We start from the raw sequence: 22,098 nt of genomic DNA on the forward strand, positions 1-22,098 counted from the left end.
TTTGTTTTTGTGCCTAGGAATTACCACCAAAAACTGGGGAAAGATGTGAGAAATCTTTTTTTTAAAGCAACATTAAATGCCTAGACTCTAGTTTCCAACACTATGGAGTATTTATTGATTGATTAAGAGAATTTATATCCTGCCCTTTTGCTGTTAAAAACAGAGCTCAGCACAGCTTACAAATATAATAAAAACAATAAAAATACACAATCAGAGAAAAACAAGCCAAAATGTTAGGAAAAGGAGTCTTTCACACCACATGCTCAGTTCTAAATACTGTTGCAGCAAGTTTTACAAGTTCCTCCAGTATTCCACTGGTGCAGGCACTCAGACATTCAAAGTACTGTATGTTTCTTAGGTTTTATAAAAGCAGAGCTTTGCTTAACTCAAAATTTCTTCTCCCTTTGATAACCACATCTACACAGGTTCCACCTCCATACTCAAAATGAAACTGAGCCTGGAAGTGTACAACAACCCCACACATACCTTGCTAATTCGATTATCAATGCCAGGATGTCTGTCTTATCGACTACTCTCCTGCTCCCCCCCCCCCACACACACACACCGGGCATCATGAAAGACCCAGTCCTGGGCTCAGAAAGAAAATAAATATCTGGTCCTCTTCAAAGTATTGATAAGCCCCTTGTTTTAATTGAAATAATAATTATAAATTCTTGTTCTTATCACTAATGGGAGTTAATTATCTTGCATATGCTGCTGTTGCTTCTATGGCTGTAACGGAGTGAGGTTAAAGATAAGTGAAATGCAAATAGGGAAAAAAAATACAGAAGGCAGTAACACTTTCCTAAATGTAATACCATACCAACCACAACAAGATTCCTATAAGGCAAAAAACTAAGCATCTCACAACCAGTCAGGATTCCTAACCAAAAATCAAAAATATGATAAATGAAGAAATATTTATATAAGCATAACTATCAAATATATTTATTATTTACACAAACTGTAAAGATATTTATAGTGCAATCCTAAATTTATTTATTCAGAAGCAAGTCCCAGCGTATTCAATGGGGCTTACTCAAACAGGGACAGAAATGCAACCTCAAGTGATAAGCAACTTCATTCACACAACCCAAACTTCCGAATCATGCCACTTTACACTGTTTTGCAACTGTTTATACTTGTTTTTATGGTTATTGGATTTTAAATGGCTTTATTTCTTGTTGTGAGCTGCCTTGGTTTCCAACCCTACCTCACAGGGGTGTTGGAAAGACTCCATACACACACGCACGCACACACTGCAGATGTATAAATACATACAGCCCATATAATAGTTTATTGTCAAACCAATTGGTCATTGCAGAAAAATCAGTATTAGTTTTTTAAAAATCAGTATTAGTTTCCTACAGAATAAAAACTGCAATATCTAAGTAAGCCCTGCCTACTTGCTTTAAAATAGGACTGGGGGGGGGGGCAGAAAGAGAACACAAACACAATTCTTTTTTACATTCACTCCAAAGTCCCATTGATTTTCAGCACATTCATAATCATGTCTACTCAAAAGTAATTCCTACTGAATTCAATAGGATTTACTCTGGACATATGGGATTAGCACTGTTTTTACCCCCAAAAGCAACTATTGGGAAGGTTTTCAAAACACTGCCCAGGATCTGACTCCTACACACAACAGGGGGAAAAACTGAAATGTATATACCTACCCAATTTATGAGATTTTCAGATAAACAGGAGGGGAAACCACCATTTTCTGGCCTCACAATGAAGTTTTGCAGACACTGCCACCAAACAAACACTTCACTGATTGGCTGAAATCCTGAACGGGCGGGGTTAAAGCTACGAAGTGCTATACAGTAGTTTAAAAAAAGATTTTACCGGGGGGGGGGTGCCTGACGTTTTTATATATATCTCAAGAACTGCACCACCTAGAAACTTAATTTTTTTTAAAATGAAAGCTAAGAATCCGGGCCACCTAAGGGGCTAGCCGGGCGCCGAGTGGCATGCTTAGAATCCGGGTAAAACCCGGCTATCCGGGCAATATGGCAACCCTAATAAGACGACCCCTGGCGTATAAGACGACCCCCGACTTTGGAGAAGATTTTCCAGGGTTAAAAAGTCGTCTTATACGCCGGAATATACGGTACTTCCTTTTCTCTGTCCTGAATCTTCCAACATTCAGCTTCTTTGAATGTCCACGAGTTCTAGTATTATGAGAGAGGGAGAAGAACTTTTCTCTGTCCACTTTCTCAATGCCATGCATAATTTTATACACTTCTATCATGTCTCCTCTGACCCGCCTTTTCTCTAAACTAAAAAGCCCCAAATGCTGCAACCTTTCCTCGTAAGGGAGTCGCTCCATCCCCTTGATCATTCTGGTTGCCCTCTTCTGAACCTTTTCCAACTCTAGAATATCCTTTTTGAGATGAGGCGACCAGAACTGTACACAGTATTCCAAATGCGGCCGCACCATAGATTTATACAACGGCATTATGATATCGGCTGTTTTATTTTCAATACCTTTCCTAATTATCGCTAGCATGGAATTTGCCTTTTTCACAGCTGCCGCACACTGGGTCGACATTTTCATCGTGCTGTCCACTACAACCCCGAGGTCTCTCTCCTGGTCGGTCACTGCTAGTTCAGACCCCATGAGCATATATGTGAAATTCAGATTTTTTGCTCCAATATGCATACTTTTACACTTGTTTATATTGAATTGCATTTGCCATTTTTCCGCCCATTCACTCAGTTTGGAGAGGTCTTTTTGGAGCTCTTCGCAATCCCTTTTTGTTTTAACAACCCTGAACAATTTAGTGTCGTCAGCAAACTTGGCCACTTCACTGCTCACTCCTAATTCTAGGTCATTAATGAACAAGTTGAAAAGTACAGGTCCCAATACCGATCCTTGAGGGACTCCACTTTCTACAGCCCTCCATTGGGAGAACTGTCCATTTATTCCTACTCTCTGCTTTCTGATTCTTAACCAATTCCTTATCCTCTTATTCCAAACGCTTTTTGAAAGTCTACGTACACTATGTCCACTGGATCACCTCTATCTATATGCTTGTTGACACTCTCAAAGAATTCTAATAGGTTACTGAGACAGGACTTTCCCTTGCAGAAGCCATGCTGGCTCTGCTTCAGCAAGGCTTGTTCTTCTATGTGCTTAGTTAATCTAGCTTTAATAATACTTTCTACCAGTTTTCCAGGGACAGAAGTTAAGCTAACTGGCCTGTAATTTCCGGGATCCCCTCTGGATCCCTTTTTGAAGATTGGTGTTACATTTGCCACTTTCCAGTCCTCAGGCACGGAGGAGGACCCGAGGGACAAGTTACATATTTTAGTTAGCAGATCAGTAATTTCACCTTTGAGTTCTTTGAGAACTCTCGGGTGGATGCCATCCGGGCCCGGTGATTTGTCAGTTTTTATATTGTCCATTAAGCTTAGAATTTCCTCTCTCGTTACCACTATTTGTCCCAGTTCCTCAGAATCCCTTCCTGCAAATGTTAGTTCAGGTTCAAGGATCTGCCCTATATCTTTCACTGTGAAGACAGATGCAAAGAATTCATTTAGCTTCTCTGCAATCTCCTTATCGTTCTTTAGTACACCTTTGACTCCCTTATCATCCAAGGGTCCAATTGTCTCCCTAGATGGTCTCCTGCTTTGAATGTATTGATATAATTTTTTGTTGTTGGTTTTTATGTTCTTAGGAATGTGCTCCTCAAATTCTTTTTTAGCATCCCTTATTGTCTTCTTGCATTTCTTTTGCCAGAGTTTGTGTTCTTTTTTATTTTCTTCATTCGGACAAGACTTCCATTTTCTGAAGGAAGACTTTTTGCCTCTAAGAGCTTCCTTGACTTTGCTCGTTAACCATGCTGGCATCTTCTTGGCCCTGGCGGTACCTTTTCTGATCTGCGGTATGCACTCCAGTTGAGCTTCTAATACAGTGTTTTTAAACAACTTCCAAGCATTTTCGAGTGATGTGACCCTCTGGACTTTGTTTTTCAGCTTTCTTTTTACCAATCCCCTCATTTTTGTGAAGTTTCCTCTTTTAAACTCAAATGTGACCGTGTTGGATTTTCTTGGCAATTGGCCAGTTACATGTATGTTTAATTTAATAGCACTGTGGTCGCTGCTCCCAATTGGTTCAACAACACTTACATCTTGCACCAGGTCCCGGTCCCCACTGAGGATTCAGTCCAGGGTTGCCGTCCGTCTGGTCGGTTCCATGACCAACTGATCTAGGGAATAGTCATTTAGAATATCTAGAAACTTTGCTTCTTTGTCATGACTGGAATACATATGCAGCCAGTCTATGTCCGGGTAGTTGAAGTCACCCATTACTACCACCTTTCCTAGTTTGGATGCTTCCTCAATTTCATATCTCATCTCAAGGTCTCCCTGAGCATTTAGATCGTTCCCAGTATTAAGTCCCTCCTGGGGCACAGTATCACCACCCACAACGATTCTGTGGAGGAGTCTGCCTCTTTTGGGGTTTCGAGCTTGCTGGATTCAATGCCTTCTTTCACGTATAGAGCGACTCCGCCACCAGTACGTCCTTCCCTGTCCTTCCGATATAGTTTATATCCAGGGATAACCGTATCCCACTGGTTTTCTCCATTCCACCAGGTCTCCGTTATGCTCACTATATCAATGCTCTCCTCTAAGACCAAGCACTCTAGTTCTCCCATCTTGGTTCGCAGGCTCCTAGCATTAGCGTACAGGCACTTGTAAGCAGTGTCTCTCTTCAAGTGTCTTTGGCACTTGTGGTTTGGCCTGTGGTAATTTTGCTCTTCTGAATTTATATCCTGTGCCCCTGCTCTCACAATGCCTACTTCTAGGCCTACCCCTTTTAAAATTTCATCATTTCTTTGGTTTTTATCCCAGGGGGGAGGTTTATTCCGAACCGGACCTTTCTCAGCTCCTGTCGGGTTTCCCCCCTCAGTCAGTTTAAAAGCTGCTCTGCTACCTTTTTAATTTTAAGTGCCAGCAGTCTGGTTCCATTCTGGTTCAAGTGGAGCCCGTCCCTTTTGTACAGGCCCGGCTTGTCCCAAAATGTTCCCCAGTGCCTAACAAATCCGAACCCTTCCACCCGACACCATCGTCTCATCCACGCATTGAGACTGCGAAGCTGGGCCTGTCTGGCTGGTCCTGCGCGTGGAACTGGTAGCATTTCAGAGAAAGCCACCTTGGAGGTCCTGGCTTTCAGCATCCTACCTAGCAACCTAAATTTTGCTTCCAGGACCTCACGGCTGCATTTCCCCATGTCGTTGGTGCCAACGTGCACCATGACCACTGACTCCTTCCCAGCACTGTCTACCAAACTATCTAAACGACGGGCGATATCCGCAACCTTCGCACCAGGCAGGCAAAACACCTTGCGGTCTACACGCCCATCACACACCCCACTGTCTATGTTCCTAATGATCGAATCACCCACTACAAGGATCCCTCCACCCCCTGGAGATATATCTTCGGCACGAGAGGATAGCTGCTCATCCCCCAAGGAATGGGTCCCTTCTAAGGGATCGTTTCCCTCTTCCTCAGCTGGATGCTCTCCTTCCCCGAGACCATCGTTCTCCATGATAGCAGGAGAGCTATCATCGCTGGAGTGGGACACAGCTATAACGTCCCTGAAGGCCTCCTCCACACACCTCTCTGCATTTCTCAGCTTTTCCAGGTCCGCCACCTTGGCCTCAAGGAAATGAAGTCGTTCCCGGAGAGCCAGGAGCTCATTGCACCAAGAGCACACCCACGACTTCTGTCCAACAGGCAGATAGTCGTACATGCTGCAGGCGGTGCAAAACACTGGAAAGCCCCCACACCCCTGCTGGCTTCTTACCTGCATAGTTTTGTTTAAGGTTTATTACGTCAATGGGTTGGAGACTGCGGTTTAGTTGAGGTCAGGGAACAGACGGGCAGAGTGGGGGGCCCTGGCCTCCTCGCCCTGCTGCCGAACTCGCTCTGCTGCTTAACTCGCCTTGACGCTTTGTCAGCTGGGGCCTTGACGCTTCGTCAGCTGGGGCTCCCTCTAGCTCGTGGAGAACACTAATTAGAACTGAGAGAACAGTTCTAATTGGATGGGAGCAACAGGAAACATTTTCTGGTTTGCCTGCAAACCTTTTCACTCATCTAGAGTGCCTTTGAGAAAGGAGGTGAAGAAAACCCCCCAAAGAGCATGAAAATAGCATTCTACACCGAAACTGTATTATGGCCTGGATTTTAAGGAAGAACAAAACAAACACAGTGAAAGAACATTTTCAAAGCCAAATGTGTGAAGAAATCAAATACAGGAAATAAATACTGAAATGTATTGTTGCTGCTATTATCTTTCTTGCATAAAGAGGACTTCAATTCTATGGTGGCAACCAGACTTTGGGAATCACCCCACAACGGAAATTACCTTGGAACATTGGAAGTTATTGCCAAGTTTGATCCTTTTCTTGAGCAGCACTTGAGAAATCATGGAAATAAAGGAAATGGTCATGTTTCGTACATTTCCTCACAGATATGTGATGAACTGGTTGAGCTAATGGGGAATAAAGTTTATATGAAAATAATTTGGGACATTAAAGAGGCAAAGTAATTTTATTTTATTGTTGACACTACACTAGATATTTCTCATACAGGTACGCTATACATTGCTTTTCAGTACTGCTTGAATGGAGAAGTGAAAGAGATGCTGTAACATCAGTATGAGTTAAGTGACAAATGCAAGTTCCTTACAGTACAACTTTATTGGTGTGCCTTCAGAGGCCTGGATCCATGCCTATTAGAAGCCATTATATTAAGCTTTCTTACAGCTTTGATGTTGCTAGGCTGTGAAATGCAGGCTCATTTCACAGTGTGAGAATATTAGAACAAGAAACAGTAAACACTTGGTGTCTTATCAGGATGTTTTGGCTACCGTGGTGAGAACATGCTCAAGCCATAGGAAAGGAGCAAGTAAATAACTATTTGTTTGATGTAGCAGTGCCATATCTTGGCCACGTAAGGCACAAGACTCAGAGAAAATCAGTCATCCTTTTAGCATTAAGCCCTGTACAGAACGCAGGTCAGGTCAGACATCAAACCATGTCCAAGACAGCCTATTATAAGCCCTATATTGATATAAATTAGCCTGACCTTTGACAGAAGGAATAAAGGAGATCCTAACTACAAAAAAATGCCTTTATTTCTGGAATAAGCATGAACAGTAGATTAGTTGAGAAATTGATACAATTTGTATACTTTCAGAAAATTCCCAAGTGAATCTATTGATACTGATCTAGATAGGATACAAATTTCTGAACTTATCTGATCAGAGGCACCTGTTAAAGAAGAGGACGTGATGTGATAAGATAGGGTTTAAAGATGGGAAAGCATCAGAAGTAGATGGATGAGACGCAACTTTTACAAGCAATTCAAGAATGTACTGATTCCATCAGCAAGCCATTCAACCTACCCCCTTTCCCACATTAAAGCCCTGCGAAAGGAGGTGGTGGTGAGTGGGCTTTTGGGGCTCTCCTTCAGGGAGTAATGAGGGCATGGGCAGTGGCATTACCCTTTGATACACTGGAGAAAATGGGTTGCTCCTGATAAGAGTCAGCCACAATGGGGAAGATAGGTGCATGTTTCCTATTCAATCTCTCAGCGAGAGGGAAATGCTGAGGGGAACAACCACTTTGTTGGGAGACAAGCTGTTCTTGGCCACACACTTGTGTAGTCTGGTTACTGTGGATGGACTCTACAACAGCAGGAGAATAATTCCATCCCCGCCATTCAGAATGTGGCCTTGCAGCATCACATAGCTGCACCAGGGAGAGTTACTGCTGGTGGAGAAGCCACCATCTATCTGGGAGGACAAATTTAAAAAATACAGGGTGTCAACCCCTTCCCAGCTCCCAGTCTCCACATCACTATTTCTAAATTCAGGGCCCAATTTACTTTTTCTTTAATACACAAGGCCCAATTTATCCAACAATCACAGACAATCTTTTGGAAAGGTCTCAATTTAAAACCACAAGAAAGGACCTTTATATGTAATAACTACATTATCAAGCATTCATTCAATCCCTGCTGACACAAATAGCCAGTATGCAGTTAAGGTAAACCTGAAACATTGTCCCACAAACAACAGGAAAGCAGCAGCTTGTGCATCATGGTGCATAAAAAGTACTCACAGGATGCTTCCAGACAACAGCTTAATCTGCAAACATGCCATTGGCAAAAGGGTTTTTTGTACTTCTCAGATTTTCCTCAGAAAGGGTAAATCTGAACTAAATTGGAGTGGGGAGAATATGGGCTACATTTTGTTGTCAATGATGTGTGGATGCTGCAAAAAAATACAAAAATAAGGAGCATTGATCCCACAATGCTGTTCTGGGTGGTCTTCTACAGTCGCTTTGAAGAACACCAGGTTCTTGTGTGTGTGTGCAGGGTTTGTGTGTCAGGGCCAGGAAGCATTTGGAGTGGTTGGAATGGAGGTTATTTGCTGTTGAATGCTGCTATAAGACATATATTCTGTAATAATTGGAAGATCTAAAAAAATCATACCTCTGGCTCCCTTTGGAATATAACAACTCGACCTCCTTTATCCCCTGTTGCCAGCAACTCCCCTGTGTGGTTGAACTCAACAGTTGAAATAATGTCAGCTGTGAAAGAAAAAGTAGAAAAAGCCAATTACAGAAAAACCATCCAAAATACCAAATATCCCACAAGGAGCTACTTGCTTTCCTCTCTTGCTGAGCCATACCTTCAACCACAGGAGAATGTGGCAGTCACAGAATTATAAAGCTGGTAGTAATCTCAAAGGTCATCTAGTCCAGCCCCCTGCCAGTGCAAGAACTGTACCCCTGATTGATAGCCACCTGACCATTACTTAAAGAGTTCCTTCTGTGAGGAAGACCAGGATATAAATTTAATATAAACAAACAAACAAACAAGAAAGAAACCTCTAGCAAAGGAGAGCCCACCACTTTGTGACTGTATGCTCCATTCTGAATAGCTTGTACAATCATAAAGTTCTTCCTAATGTTTAAACAAAATTCCACTTTTTGTAATATTAATCCATTGGTTCAAGTCCTACTCTCCAGAACAACTCATCCTCAATGTAGCTGAAGTATTTGAAGTATTTGATTTATTACCTGTTATATTATCTCTTAATTAGACCTCCTTCAGGCTAAACCTATCCAGTTCCTTCAATCTCTCTTCATAGGACTTGGTCTCCAGGCCCCCTCATCATATGTGTTGCCCTCCTCTGGACAAATACCAGTTTGCAGATATCCTTCTTAAATTATGGAGCCCAGAACTGGGCACAATAATCTAGGTGACATCTGACCAAAGCTAAATAAAATGGTACTTTTTATGATCTATAATGGAGACCAGAATTACATTAGCCTTTTTAGCTACCATATCACATTGCTGACTCATGCTTAGCTTTTAGATCATTTTTATATGAACTGCTGACAAGCCAGGTGCCACATATTCCAAATTTGTGGATCTAATTCTTCCAGAGTTAATGAAGAATTTTACATTTATCTTTCTTGACATCCATTTTGCTAGTACTGGTCCAGTTCTCCACTCTGTGAAGATCATCTTGAATTTTGTTTCTCTCTTCAAAAGTTTGGTATCATCTACAGATTTGATAAACATCCCCTCTACTCTTATATCCAAGTAATGTATAATGATGTTGAACAACTTTGGGGCCAGGAGGACAGAATTCTGTGGTGCCTTCATATCACTTCCCTCCAGCCACTGATGAACACTCTTCGGGTATGATCTATCTACAAATCTACTTAACAGCTATAAATTCACTTAAAACCTGATAGGTGGAAATAGCATCTCATAACCACAACATGCTCATGAACTGAATTCCAGCACCATCATTCTGTATTCCCATACTTCCCAGGTCCCACAAGGTATTTAAGACCAAAGCAGAAATCTACCGTTCTTAGTCTTCCCATCTGGTCACATCAAAGCTTGCTCACAACCATTTTACAACCAATGTCAGAAAACTAGTGATGTAGGACTGTCAGCCAGAAAAGGTAGCTTCCCAATACTGGCCAAAAGATAAGACAACTAGAAAAGGAATGTCTGTAATGAGTGTTGGAAGTGGGGCAAGAGCAACTCTTGTTTTGTTCTTTTGTTTATGTTCCAAAAGGGAGATAGACATAGGGTCCTCCAGATGGATAGGCTTGATTACCTTTACCGGTGATGCTCTGACTGACTTCCTTCCATCGGTAGACTAATACGTCTTAAGGGAAACTTATCTGCCCCTCCTCCTTCCACCCTTTCCTCTCTTCTCTTCTCCGACTGTCCGAGAGGAGACACCTTTGTTTCTGCTCTCCCTCTCCTAACCATGAGGGCAACTCCCAAGTCTGGGTGCTGCGCCTCCAACTTAGTTAGAACTAGGTATGCCTTTCTATCTACTATGTATTTCTATAAATAAGGTAGCTATGTCTTAAGTCTCAGTGATCTCAATGCAGGGTAAAAAGCTTTCTTTCTTAGGTAAACGCACACACTGGCACACACACATTTCAGACCGCTGTTGTTCTCTGCTTAACAAATATACAAATTTATACAATGAGGAGAGGAGAGACCTGGAAATCAGGAAATTTGGCACTGATCCTAAACATCCTCTTACTCTCCACTTACTGTGCCACTGGGATCCATAGTTCAAACTAGTGCAATGTAATATTTATGAACATAATCTATGAACTTAGATCTCCATATTGAAGATATAGCCCAAACTATGAACCCAAACTATATCAGGGGCATTCGGAAAATTAAAGTAGAGTAGGACACAAACTCTAAGAGCACCAGGCCAGAATTTATTTATTTTTAAGAGGGCCCCATTAGATTGAAGTTTCCCACCCTAGGTGTGCAGTTTGCAGCTAGAATATCTTGTACAGACCACTGCTGGCAGGTTCTAACCTTAAGTCATAATAATAAATGCTGGTGGTGACAATGCTTCAGGCATGAAGTTTTGTACTTGGGATTTCATGTTCATTGTCTCTTAAATTTATTGGATGTTATTATTGTTATATTTATATTCTCTTATTTGACTGAATTTGTCTCCCACTTGTGGAAGTGCTTCCCACAAATGCACAGTTGGTTTTTATACAACTCAGTCTCTAGAAATCAGTTCACTAAAATACAAGACTCTAAATGGTAACATGAGCTAAGCCATCAAAAGACATCATGCTCCACAATTATTATATGCTGTTTCAAAGCACTAAAAAGGTCAAATGTTTTCACTCACCTGCTATGAATATTCTATCTGTAGGGAAAATGTTTTAATCTATTTGTAACTGACAGAGAATATTGTATGTGTTGTACAATACAAGAACAATGCAAATTATTCTGAATTTAATTGTTGGAATAGTGTTCTACATTCATTTAATTGCACAGTAGTAACAGCCACTTCCATTGCTCTTAGGACAACTCCCAATGATCCTTGTGAATAATTGCATTAGGAAAAGGTAACGTTCTAATGAAACTCAGTAGGAGTTGATATGAAATAGATGCTGACATGACAACATTACAAAAAGCTAATTTGACCATCTAAATCAATACTATCATTATTGCAATATAAAAGAAAGATTTACACATAAAATGAGCAGTGGAAAAATGGCAAAAAATCAAACACAGATACTTTGCATAAACTAATGCATTAAAAAAACCTTTCTTGTCAAATTTTCCAGACATGAACAATAAAACTATACAAACTATTTAAAGTGTCTTGCACAAAGAAACAAACATAACCATGATGAGTAGTTGAAGAGATTAGATTAAACAAGGATATCATACCAAATGAAAATTGAGAGGATGGTCAATGGATTAAACTATCACTAAGGTTGACATAGCTAATAAATTGAAACCAGGTATCTCAAAACCTATCTCTTTGGATTTTACCCTGTGCCTTCTTTGCATTGCTCAGTTGGTTTTCATTAAACACAAGCTGCCAGACTCAGGAGTACCACCTGTAGGTAGAAAGATTGTTCAGATTCTTCAGAGTGTTATTTCCATGCATGCTGCAACCAATAAATTGAGCAAAAAGTCCTTGTATGTCAACGTATTGTTTCTTCCAGCTCAGAAGATGGAAAGAAGGGCTAAAGCAGGATTTTTTCCCTTCTTGGATAGCTGTGAATAGCATAAATGTCAACATAGTAGGAATACCAGGTCTCTAATGTTCACCTGTAGACTCCAGTTTTTTGGGGGGGGGGGCTCTCTGGGTCACCAGGTGAGTCACCTTAATCAACAGACTCTTCGCTTTCATTTTTTTTTAAATTATGTTCCTAGGTGGTCTGGTTCAAAAGATATAAACCAAAATGTGAGCCACTGCCTTCCGCAACTTCTGTTAGGACCAGCTGCTCTAATCCCTGCCTTTCAGCTTTTTAGCTAAGTGAAGTCACGGTTGTGACTGACAAGATTTGTTGACCCCCAGGCAATAGCTAAATCCCATTTCAAGTTCTGAGAACAGGTTCCTTTTCCTGTTTGTCTCACATCAGGTATTCAGTAAATACTCGCTAATAGGCAAAAAACCCTCACGGTTTAAGCATGTACATATAGCCAAAAGATATTTCTATCAAACTTTAAAAAACAGGGAAATTGGGCAGCTATAGTGAATGCACAAGGGGAGCAGGAGATCTGACCCCTGCTCTGAGATATTGTACTGCTCTACAAATTTGTCAAAATGCAAACACAATTTGGGTTCGTCTTTCACAGTCCAATCCACTTGCTGTGTAGCTTGGAAGAATTTAGTAACATGTGCCTCTGAGCATATGGTGAGTGGTGGCAACAACTGCAATCTCCAAAGATGGAGAATTACATTTTTGTATGTTTATTGGTGTTCTTCTTACTTTGCTTCTTTCCTGTGTTACTAATGTTTCTACAGATAATCTAACCTAGAAAATTATATTTCTCTCATTATTCATCCTAGAAATCTGTGTCAAATTTATTTTTATTAATTTCAAAGGCTTTTTATTGGCCAATGTCATATGATGGTGAAGACAGCCTTTTGTGTTTCAAACTGGAGGTTATGCTCTATTTATACTTTGGGTGCATTAACAGTTGAATCTGAAACTGCAGTTTGATGTAAAATCAGACTGATTACAATAAGTTGTTACTTAAGCAATGATTCTAGTGGCTGAAAAAAAATAATTCCTGGAGCCGGCCCTTTCTGTGGCCCACAGCAACTCCTCTTCCCTATCCCTGCAGCCTCTGCTGATACTGCACTGAGAATCCAGATGGGCAAAGCTGGGTGAGATTAACTCCTCCCAGTAATACACACCAGATCGGTACCCTCATCCATTATCAAATCTGCTTGCTATCTATCCAGTCTGCTTCACATACATTCACCAGCTGAAGGCCACAAGTTCCTGGGCCAGAGCCCTAGACTACTACCTTTATTTACAAATACTAACATGTTAGGGAACTTGGAATTTTTGTTTTATAACTAGATGAGCTGGAGGAAGTCAAAAGGAGGTCAAATCTTCAATTAAGATGGGGGGATTCTGAGTGCTTTATGTATTTATTTATTTATTTCTCAATGTAGAAATTCTCAATGTAATTATGATGCCATGCTATTCTAAACTATATTTTTAAGGTACTAAAGTTGCTTTGTTTTCTTCAAATTTCAGAATATTATTGTCTTCTATATGAAGAGAATGATGTACCTTAAATGAAATACTGTGCACCGATACTTTGATTGATTTGTTTCCATTACAATTTTGAGCCTGTTGTTTTTAATAACTGGTTATGCTTTACTCCCCATCTCACTATGTTGCTCATTTCAAACCCTGATTACTGGGCCCAATTTACACTGGTGCATTGACCAGGAATTGGCCAGGTAAGCACTTACATTGATTAATCCCCAAATTAACAAATTTAGGGCACAAGCCAATATAGAGTCCTGTTTTACAAGCCTCAAACTGATTGATCATGTGCACTGGTGTAGCAGTAAATATTTAAAGTCCAGGCACTTATGACGGCCCATTTGTTGTGCCCCACTATATAACAGCAACAACAAAAATGGCCTTTAAATGTCTTACCCAGCACAGACTCATTGGGCCCAATTGCAATTCCCACACCATCCAGGAGAGTGAGAGGGTGAGGTCGCTGTTCCTTCTATAACCAACCATCTAGGGCTGCAGCACACCCCAGAGAGAGATGACAAGTAAGGTGAACAAGTATGTGTCCTATTTTACAGAAGACAATCCCCCCTATTTGAAGGCTGTCAGAGAATAGTCCTTTATTTGTCCAGCCCAAGTTCAGTTTAAAAACAAAGAATCATGAAGGGAGAGCCGGGGCCCTGAAATTGCCTGCCAGCAATTAGCACCTGGACAGCTGACTGAAGAGGTGTGTAGGTCCCCTGGTCACAGTCTTCATCACTATGGTAAGATGTATTTTTATTTACATTATAGTATTTTTTAAAAAAAAAATACCAAAAGATATAAGTTAACATCTGCCCCCTTTTTTGTTGTTGATGCATTTCCTTTTCTGGGCAATGTGTAAGTGGCTCCCCTAATAATGAGTAAATGGACAAAGGCAGCTACTTGTAAGTACAAGTAGAGAGGGCAAGCAAGAGAGAGAAGGCAGAAACCACTCCTGCCTTCTTGCTTGCACGCTTCCTTCTGTGCTAAGTTGCAGAGCTCACAGGATGTGTGCATGTTCCAGAAGGCCCCTTAGTGTGAGGTGCCTCACTCTTTTTCCAGGTTCTGCTGCAGGGAGAAGAGATTGCTTTGAACTCTGCAGCACCTCAAGCAGAGCTAGCCCTGGGATAAATTGCACCCTGGGTGAGGAGTGCCTTTGGCACCCCACACTGTGGTCAGCTTTGCAGGGCCAGTCAGAGGGGTTTTAGGGCCTGGTGCAGCTTTATTTTTACTTATATGGTGTTTATAGTATTTGAAGTACTAAGTCCTTGGAAGTACTAAGTCCTCAATTGCCTCAAAATAAAGCTGTTTTTTACTACTTTTTACCTAGCGCAAATGACACCAATGTGGAAATTGAAAAAGGAAATATACTTTAAGGCAAATTTGTTGTTAGTACCCAAACAACCTGTAATATCGGAGGGGGGGCGGTTATAGACACATTAATTTTTTGTACATTACATTAAAAAATGCAGCCACTGAACTCAGCTTGGTGCCTCTCAGCTCAGCACCCAAAGCAATCAGAACTAGACCTGAAACCTAGCTTGCAACTAAGCCCAGTATGGCTGGCTTACATAACATACCATTTGCCCATCTCCAACTGTCCTAGCTACAGAGGCCAATGTAGTCATGCCATGTCATTCATCTGTGTCTCAAGCATATGTAGTCCAGACAGTCATGATCCAGAGGGATGCCCATCATCAAGGAGAGGTCAGAAGGTCCTGGCTGGCATGACATAGTAAGGTAAAAGAAGGCAATGCAAGGCATGGCACCTTGGGTTTAGGACCACAGAAATTGCTCCCACAGCTAAACCCAAACATTCATGTTCTCTCAATAACGTCCTGGAGCAACTAGCTGAGTTTTACACCAGTGCTAGTTGTCAGTGACTGGACACTTTCTGTCTCCTGGCCAGTTAAATACCCAGAGACCTCTTCTGCAGCTGTTAGCTCTCTTGGGGTGATGTGGTTTCCTTGGAGGCAGAGAAGACTGCCTCCAAGGAGTCCAAGGCCAGAACCATGACAGAGTGGCTTAAAAAACCATTTGCATTAATGGTACAAAGATGCGTCCATTCCTCAGTGGTGATTCTCTTTGACATATAACAAGTGACAACTTTTGAGAACTGCACCTCAGACAGGCTGATATAATAATTTTGTATACATAGTCTTCGTATGAAATTTCTTTCACACAAAATCTCAACACTTTAAATTATTATTTCTTTTGAAGAAGAAGACAAGGTAATGCACAGTCCTAGATTTAATTAAGTTCTTCAAGAACTATCTTATTTGGTCAGATTGTATGAAACAAACAAAACATCTTTCTTTTTAAAAAAAAATATGTATTGAACAGAAATACCAAAAATTAAAACTCCAGGACCAAGAAGAGGCCCAAACAACAACCACAATGGCCTGAAGTAACAAAATATTCTCTCTTGTTACAGATCTAGAAGAGAAGATGACAATCATTGTTATCATATTTGTCAGAGGGATTTAAGGTGTCATAAAAGAACATCAGATGATAATTCCTAGGACACTTGAATAATTATGGTGACATATTGGGCTGGGAAGTGTTCTTGTATCTAATAGTCTTATTTTGATAAATAAAACTACTCCATTACATAAAAAATGTGTACTTGTACCTTAACATGTTAGGTTTCCCTTTCTTTATTCATAGTTAACGTCATTCTGAATCCAAAATAGTGGGCTGCTTTTATTTCAGTAATAAAATATGACAGCACATGCATTGTCTTTGGAGTGAAAATGAATCATCCAAAAAAGGAGGCTGTTTGGTTTGAACAGGCATATTACCATAGCAACCAGCAGCCACTCAGCTAATACATGCTTGAACCACAGCTTTATTGCACAAAAGCTAGCACAGTGACTGATGCTAGTGAGATTAGACCAAAAATCAATACAAGAAGGAGGGTAAAGGTTTAGCTATTCATTTTGTATCCCGTGGTTTTTCTTTACAGCCAGAAAAGCACGCCATAGTTATGGTAGTGGAATCCACAGAGGTATGTAAGTAAATTCTCCTTTAATATCTAGGTTGAGTATCATAGACTTGGGCTCCCCAGCACAAGATCTGCAGGTGCCCCAGCACCCTCTGCTCCCTCACTGAAGTGGCCAGGTAAGCTGATGGCACCCAATTATTCAGGATAACAGAAACAAAACGTGTTTGCAAGTAACAAACTCTAAAAGGATCTCTTCAAACTAAGTGAATGGGTATTAAAATAGATGGTTCAATGTAGCTAAGTGTAAAGGAGGGGTCAGGGGACCCAAGGTGCAGGGGCCAAATGTGGCCCTCCAGGCATCAATATTGCAACCTCAGGACTCTCCCCAAGCCACACCCTTCACCATCTCTGCTTTATGTCCCCCTGAATGCTTGTGCCTGGTTGAAATGTGTCCTTCGACTGTAATACCTCTTGCTTCTGTGGACAGAGAAACTGGAGATGGGGAGTGTGTATGTAGAAACCTCTATTATTTATTTATTTATTTATTTATTTAGTTGCATTTCTAAACCGCCCTATAGCTAACAGCTCCCAGGGCGGTGTACAACAAGATAAAATCACAATATTTAAAATACAAGCAGGTGAGTATTGCGCCATACAATTATAAACATATTTAAAACAGAAATAAAATAAAAATAAAATAAAATTAAAATTAAAATAAGCTTAAAATGCCTGGGCGAAGAGGTGGGTTTTTACCTGGTGCCAAAAAGATGACAGAGAAGGCGCCAGGCGTATCTCATCTGGGAGGGCATTCCATAATTCGAGGGCCGCCACCGAAAAGGCCCTAGATCTAGTTACTGTTCTCCGGGCCTCTCTATGAGTTGGGACCCGGAGAAGGGCCTTGGAAGTCGAGCGGAGTGAACGGGTAGGTACATAGCGAGAGAGGCGTTCCAGCAGATATTGTGGTCCAGTGCCGTTAAGGGCTTTATAGGTAAGAACCAACACTTTGAATCTGGCCTGGAAACATATTGGAAGCCAGTGCAGTTGGGCCAGAATAGGTGTTATATGATCGAATTTATTCGTCCCAGTAAGAACTCTGGCTGCAGCATTCTGCACTAGCTGAAGTTTCCGAATCGTTTTCAAAGGTAACCCTACGTAGAGAGCATTACAGTAATCCAATCTAGAGGTTACTAGAGTGTGAATAACTGAGGCTAGGTTCTCCCTGTCCAGATAGGGTCGTAGTTGGGCTACCAGCCGAAGCTGGTAGAACGCATTTCGTGCCACCGAGGCTACCTGGGCCTTCTTCTGTATGGCTCAAATGTAGCTTAAGAACATAAGATGAGCCCTGCTGGATCAGGCCAGTGGCCCATCTAGTCCAGCATTCTGTTCTGGTCAACCAGATGCCTATGGAAAACACACCAGCAGAACCTGAGTGCAAAGAGCAGTCTCACTTCTTACAGTTTCCAACAACTGGTATTCAGAAATATATTGCAAACAACAGTGGAGGTAGAACATAGCCATCAGTGTTGTCCTAACCCTAACCCTTTTTCTCAATGAATTTGCCTCTTTTAAAGCCATCCAAGTTGGTGGCCATCACTGCCTCTTATTGGAACGAATTCCATAGTTTAACATTATACAGCCAGGAGAGTGGCTGTATATTATAGTCAGCATGGATTTTTTGCATTCCACAATGTAAAATTGAAAATACCCCCCATGCCATTCTGATGCTTCCCATAAGCTCATTTCAAAACAAAACCTTACAAAACTTATAGTCCTGAACTCAGAAATGCTTGCTTAACAACCCTCTAAATTTTCATGGCGATACACAAACCACTCAGGGAGAATCCAGAGTTCAAAGTGTAAAAAGAGAGGGAAAAACCTAGACTTCTGTAGGACTTTTTTCTGTCAGTGTTCTCACAATTTGTTGAAATTAATTAAAAATCTGCCATGTCCACAGATTAGCTGTAATCCTATTACTGGCCTTACTCTATACTCTGACTTTCATCTTCTGCAGTTTAAAAGTTTAAATAATGCCCGGCTGATTTTTAATTAATTTAAGACATTTAACATTGGACTCAATAAGCATGCAAATGATCAATCCATTCTCAGCAAACTTGCACAGGATACCATTTCTTACCTCCTGGATTAAAAAGCAGAGAAATTCACCATATGCTTAGAGGCACATGTTACAAATTCTTCTAAGCTACACAGGAAGTGGATTGGACTGTGAAAGACCAACCCAAATTGCCCTACAAACTTGTAGGGCAATATAATATCTCAGATCAGGTCTCCTGCTTCCCTGGTGCATATTCACTATAGCTGCCCAATTTCCCCGCTTTTTAAAGTTTGATAGAAATATCTGTTGGCTATAGATACATTCTTAAACTGCAAGGTTTTTTTTGGCCTATTAGTGAATATTTATTAATCACAACACACACATCTCTCAAGGTGATTACAAGATACAATTAAAACAGCAAAAAAAGTTTAACACACACAAAAAGCAGATATATTTTAAAAATGAAGAGTAGGGCTGCCACTCGCTTCCTCTCACCAACCCCGGTCGCTCCCCCATTGGTAACCCACTAGAGCATGGGTGGGCAACCTCTGGCTCACAGTCCAATCTTGGCCCATCAGGGAGTCCAATTTAGCCGTGAGACCATTTCAGCCAAACCACACACACCTGTCAGTCAGCTGATGACAATTGTGATGTCAGCTGATCAGCAGGAAGGCAAACTTTGATTCTGATTTTTTTTAAAAAATCTTTATTGAAAAAAGAGAAAATTACAAAGGGAAAAGAAAAAATTTAAGGGTACAGCATATTCATCTTATTTGTGTAAAATATAAATAAAATCAAGTAAATAATTACCTAAATGTACGAGCATATTTACTTATGTTAAATAAATCAGAGCAGAGCAAATAATTTGGAAGGATACTTATTCTCCTGATACATTTGGTTCCGAAATATAATAAGAATTGCCCAATTTTCTATATATTTATGTAACTGCCCATTTTTCTCTCTCCGTATGTTACTTTTGTCATATTGATAGTGTCCCACATTCTATTAAACCCATCAAAAACCAGAGCTTGGAAAAGTTACTTTTTTGAACTACAACTCCCTTCAGCCCAGTCCAGTGGCCATGCTGGCTGGGGCTGATGGGAGTTGTAGTTCAAAAAAAGTAACTTTTCCAAGCTCTGTCAAAAACAGATGTTGGTTTAGGTTGCTTCCAATGTTTTGCCATTTCAATTTTTGCTAATGTTAATAAAGTTATCATTTCCAGATCCATGTCTATAACTAAATCTTTTAGATAGCTTAAGAAAATGACATACAGCTCATGTTATGACCACACCTCCAACATTTGTCAAATTTCTGTCTGATATATTTTAGAAATTTTGTACGGTTTTGGTACTAAAGTTTTGGTACTAAAGTTTAAATTGGTTTTCTCTTGGGTCTGTAGATGTTAATCTCTGAGGGATTTTTGTCCATATCCATGACCATTTATTCATTTCCATCTCCTGTTGTAAATCCTTGTTCCATTTTTTAAATACTTTTTCTTAACATTTTTCTTTCTGTAATTAATTTGAAAATCTTTCCTATCAGATATTTAGTTGTAAATTTGTAATAGACATTAAATATTCAAATTTATCTTTTTCCCTTAGTGAACCATATTTCCTTAAGAGACTTAAAACAGCTTCCCAGATTTGGAAGTACTGGAATAGTTGTGGTTGATAATTTAACCTATTAGCAGTAAGACTTAACACCTGCTTCTGATAATAGATTTTGCACTGTGTCCAAGTTTGGAAAATGCCAGTGAGTTATATCACCAATCACACCTTGCTTATGAGATATAAATTCATTATAGAATGAAATTGTGACAACCCCAGTGAAAGTTTGTTTTTGTCCTTATACCAAATAGATAGAGAAAATCCCATCAATTTATACAACACTATCTTTTCAGCCCAATGTTGTTCTTGGTATCATAGCATTTATTTTATATGTCTTAATTGTGTCAAAATTTTAAACTCTACACTAAGATATTGAGTCATCCATTCTTTTCTCATGGTCAATTTTGCTGCATCATAGTACTTCATTATGTTAGGTAATCCCATCCCTCCTTGTTCAAATGGTATGTACCGAACATCAGCTGCTATACGGTGCTTTTTTAAATTCCACACAAAATTCAGTGTGATTTGTAATGGTATATTGATAAATAGGAACAGCAGTTTTGGCAATATATTCATATTTGAGACTGCTATTCATCTCATCCATGAAAGTGGCAACTGAGACCATGATCTTATTTTAGTCTCAATTTCTCAAAGCAGGTGAGAAAGAATGTATGACTCATTGATTATTGATCTACTTATATTATCTATTATAATCAGTGTGGCTTACATGCTAAGGCAGCTTAAGAGAGGAAACACAGGCTATCAAAATTAAGTTTAACCAATTGTGATAAGTCTTGTGCGGTCTTAGTTCATAGATATTTAACTGGCTTAAGCAGCCATGGTATATCCATCTCCTTCCCCTGTTCATCTAAACTAATTCCTGTCCATTTAGATTTAATTGTGTTGACATAATACCTGATATTTGCCCATATTCCCTTAATGTCATTTTTAGATTCTTGCAAGATGTTTGGAGATTTGTTAATGTTAAGGCTATGTCATCTGCCATATGACATCGGCGGCGTGTGCCTCACGGCGTGCAAATTTAAATAAAAAACAAACAAACAAAACACCAAACCAAAATCCGTTCAACTAACTCCTGGCACTCACAACAGAAACATCAAGACTGCCACTGACAACAGAAATAGGAAACAACAAACATAAAATGGAGGGGGATCAAGCAGTTGTTGTCACCTGCAATGTGTGCGCTATGTTCATCTTCTTAACAGAAACCAGACGTGATTACACTTGCAGCAAGTGCAGATTGGTGGCGCTCCTAGAAGAAAAGGTCAGGGGGCTGCAGCAATGCATCGACACCCTGCGACTTATCAGAGAAGATGAGGACTTCCTCGATAGAACACAAGAGGAATTAAGGGAGCGACACAAAGTACAGGAAGAAAGTGACAAGGAAGAAGAGGACTGCAACAGCAACAAATCCCCGTGTAAGGGCAAGGAAAAACAGGAGGGATTCAGAACTGCTGCAACTAACAAATCGTTTTCAGCGTCTCTCGGCAGACAGCACCCCTGAAGAGCCTCAACAAACTCACCTGCATCAAGAGACACTGACTGCAAAGGAAGACTCCACACCCCAGAAGAAGAAAGCTGATGCAACCACTGCTCGTGGCAAAAAGAGGAGGGTACTGGTGGTTGGAGACTCGTTGCTCAGGGGGGTAGAGGCACCAGTATGCCAGCCGGACAAAATGAATCAGGAAGTCTGTTGTCTCCCTGGGGCGTGCATCCGGGACGTCGCTGACAACCTGCCGAGGCTCATTGGGAAACAAGATAGCTACCCCTTTCTCCTCATCCATGTGGGCACGAACAACACGGCCAGAAACACCTTGGAACAGATCACCTTGGACTATGAGGCTCTGGGTAGGAAGGTCAAGC

The 22,098-nt window shown here is 40.6% G+C and overlaps 1 protein-coding gene across 2 annotated transcripts in view; it reads right to left on the reverse strand.

The window, feature by feature from the left end:
- Positions 1-22,098, reverse strand: part of PPP2R2C (protein phosphatase 2 regulatory subunit Bgamma) — a 126,879-nt gene that overhangs the window by 65,918 nt on the left and 38,863 nt on the right. For both annotated transcript variants that reach the window (XM_061583696.1, XM_061583697.1), the window contains one exon: positions 8,512-8,609. In XM_061583696.1, the coding sequence (XP_061439680.1) occupies positions 8,512-8,609 (98 nt within the window). The remainder of the gene's footprint in view (positions 1-8,511; positions 8,610-22,098) is intronic.

This window comes from Rhineura floridana, chromosome 9 (assembly GCF_030035675.1).
Source record: "Rhineura floridana isolate rRhiFlo1 chromosome 9, rRhiFlo1.hap2, whole genome shotgun sequence".
Lineage (NCBI taxonomy): Eukaryota > Metazoa > Chordata > Lepidosauria > Squamata > Rhineuridae > Rhineura > Rhineura floridana.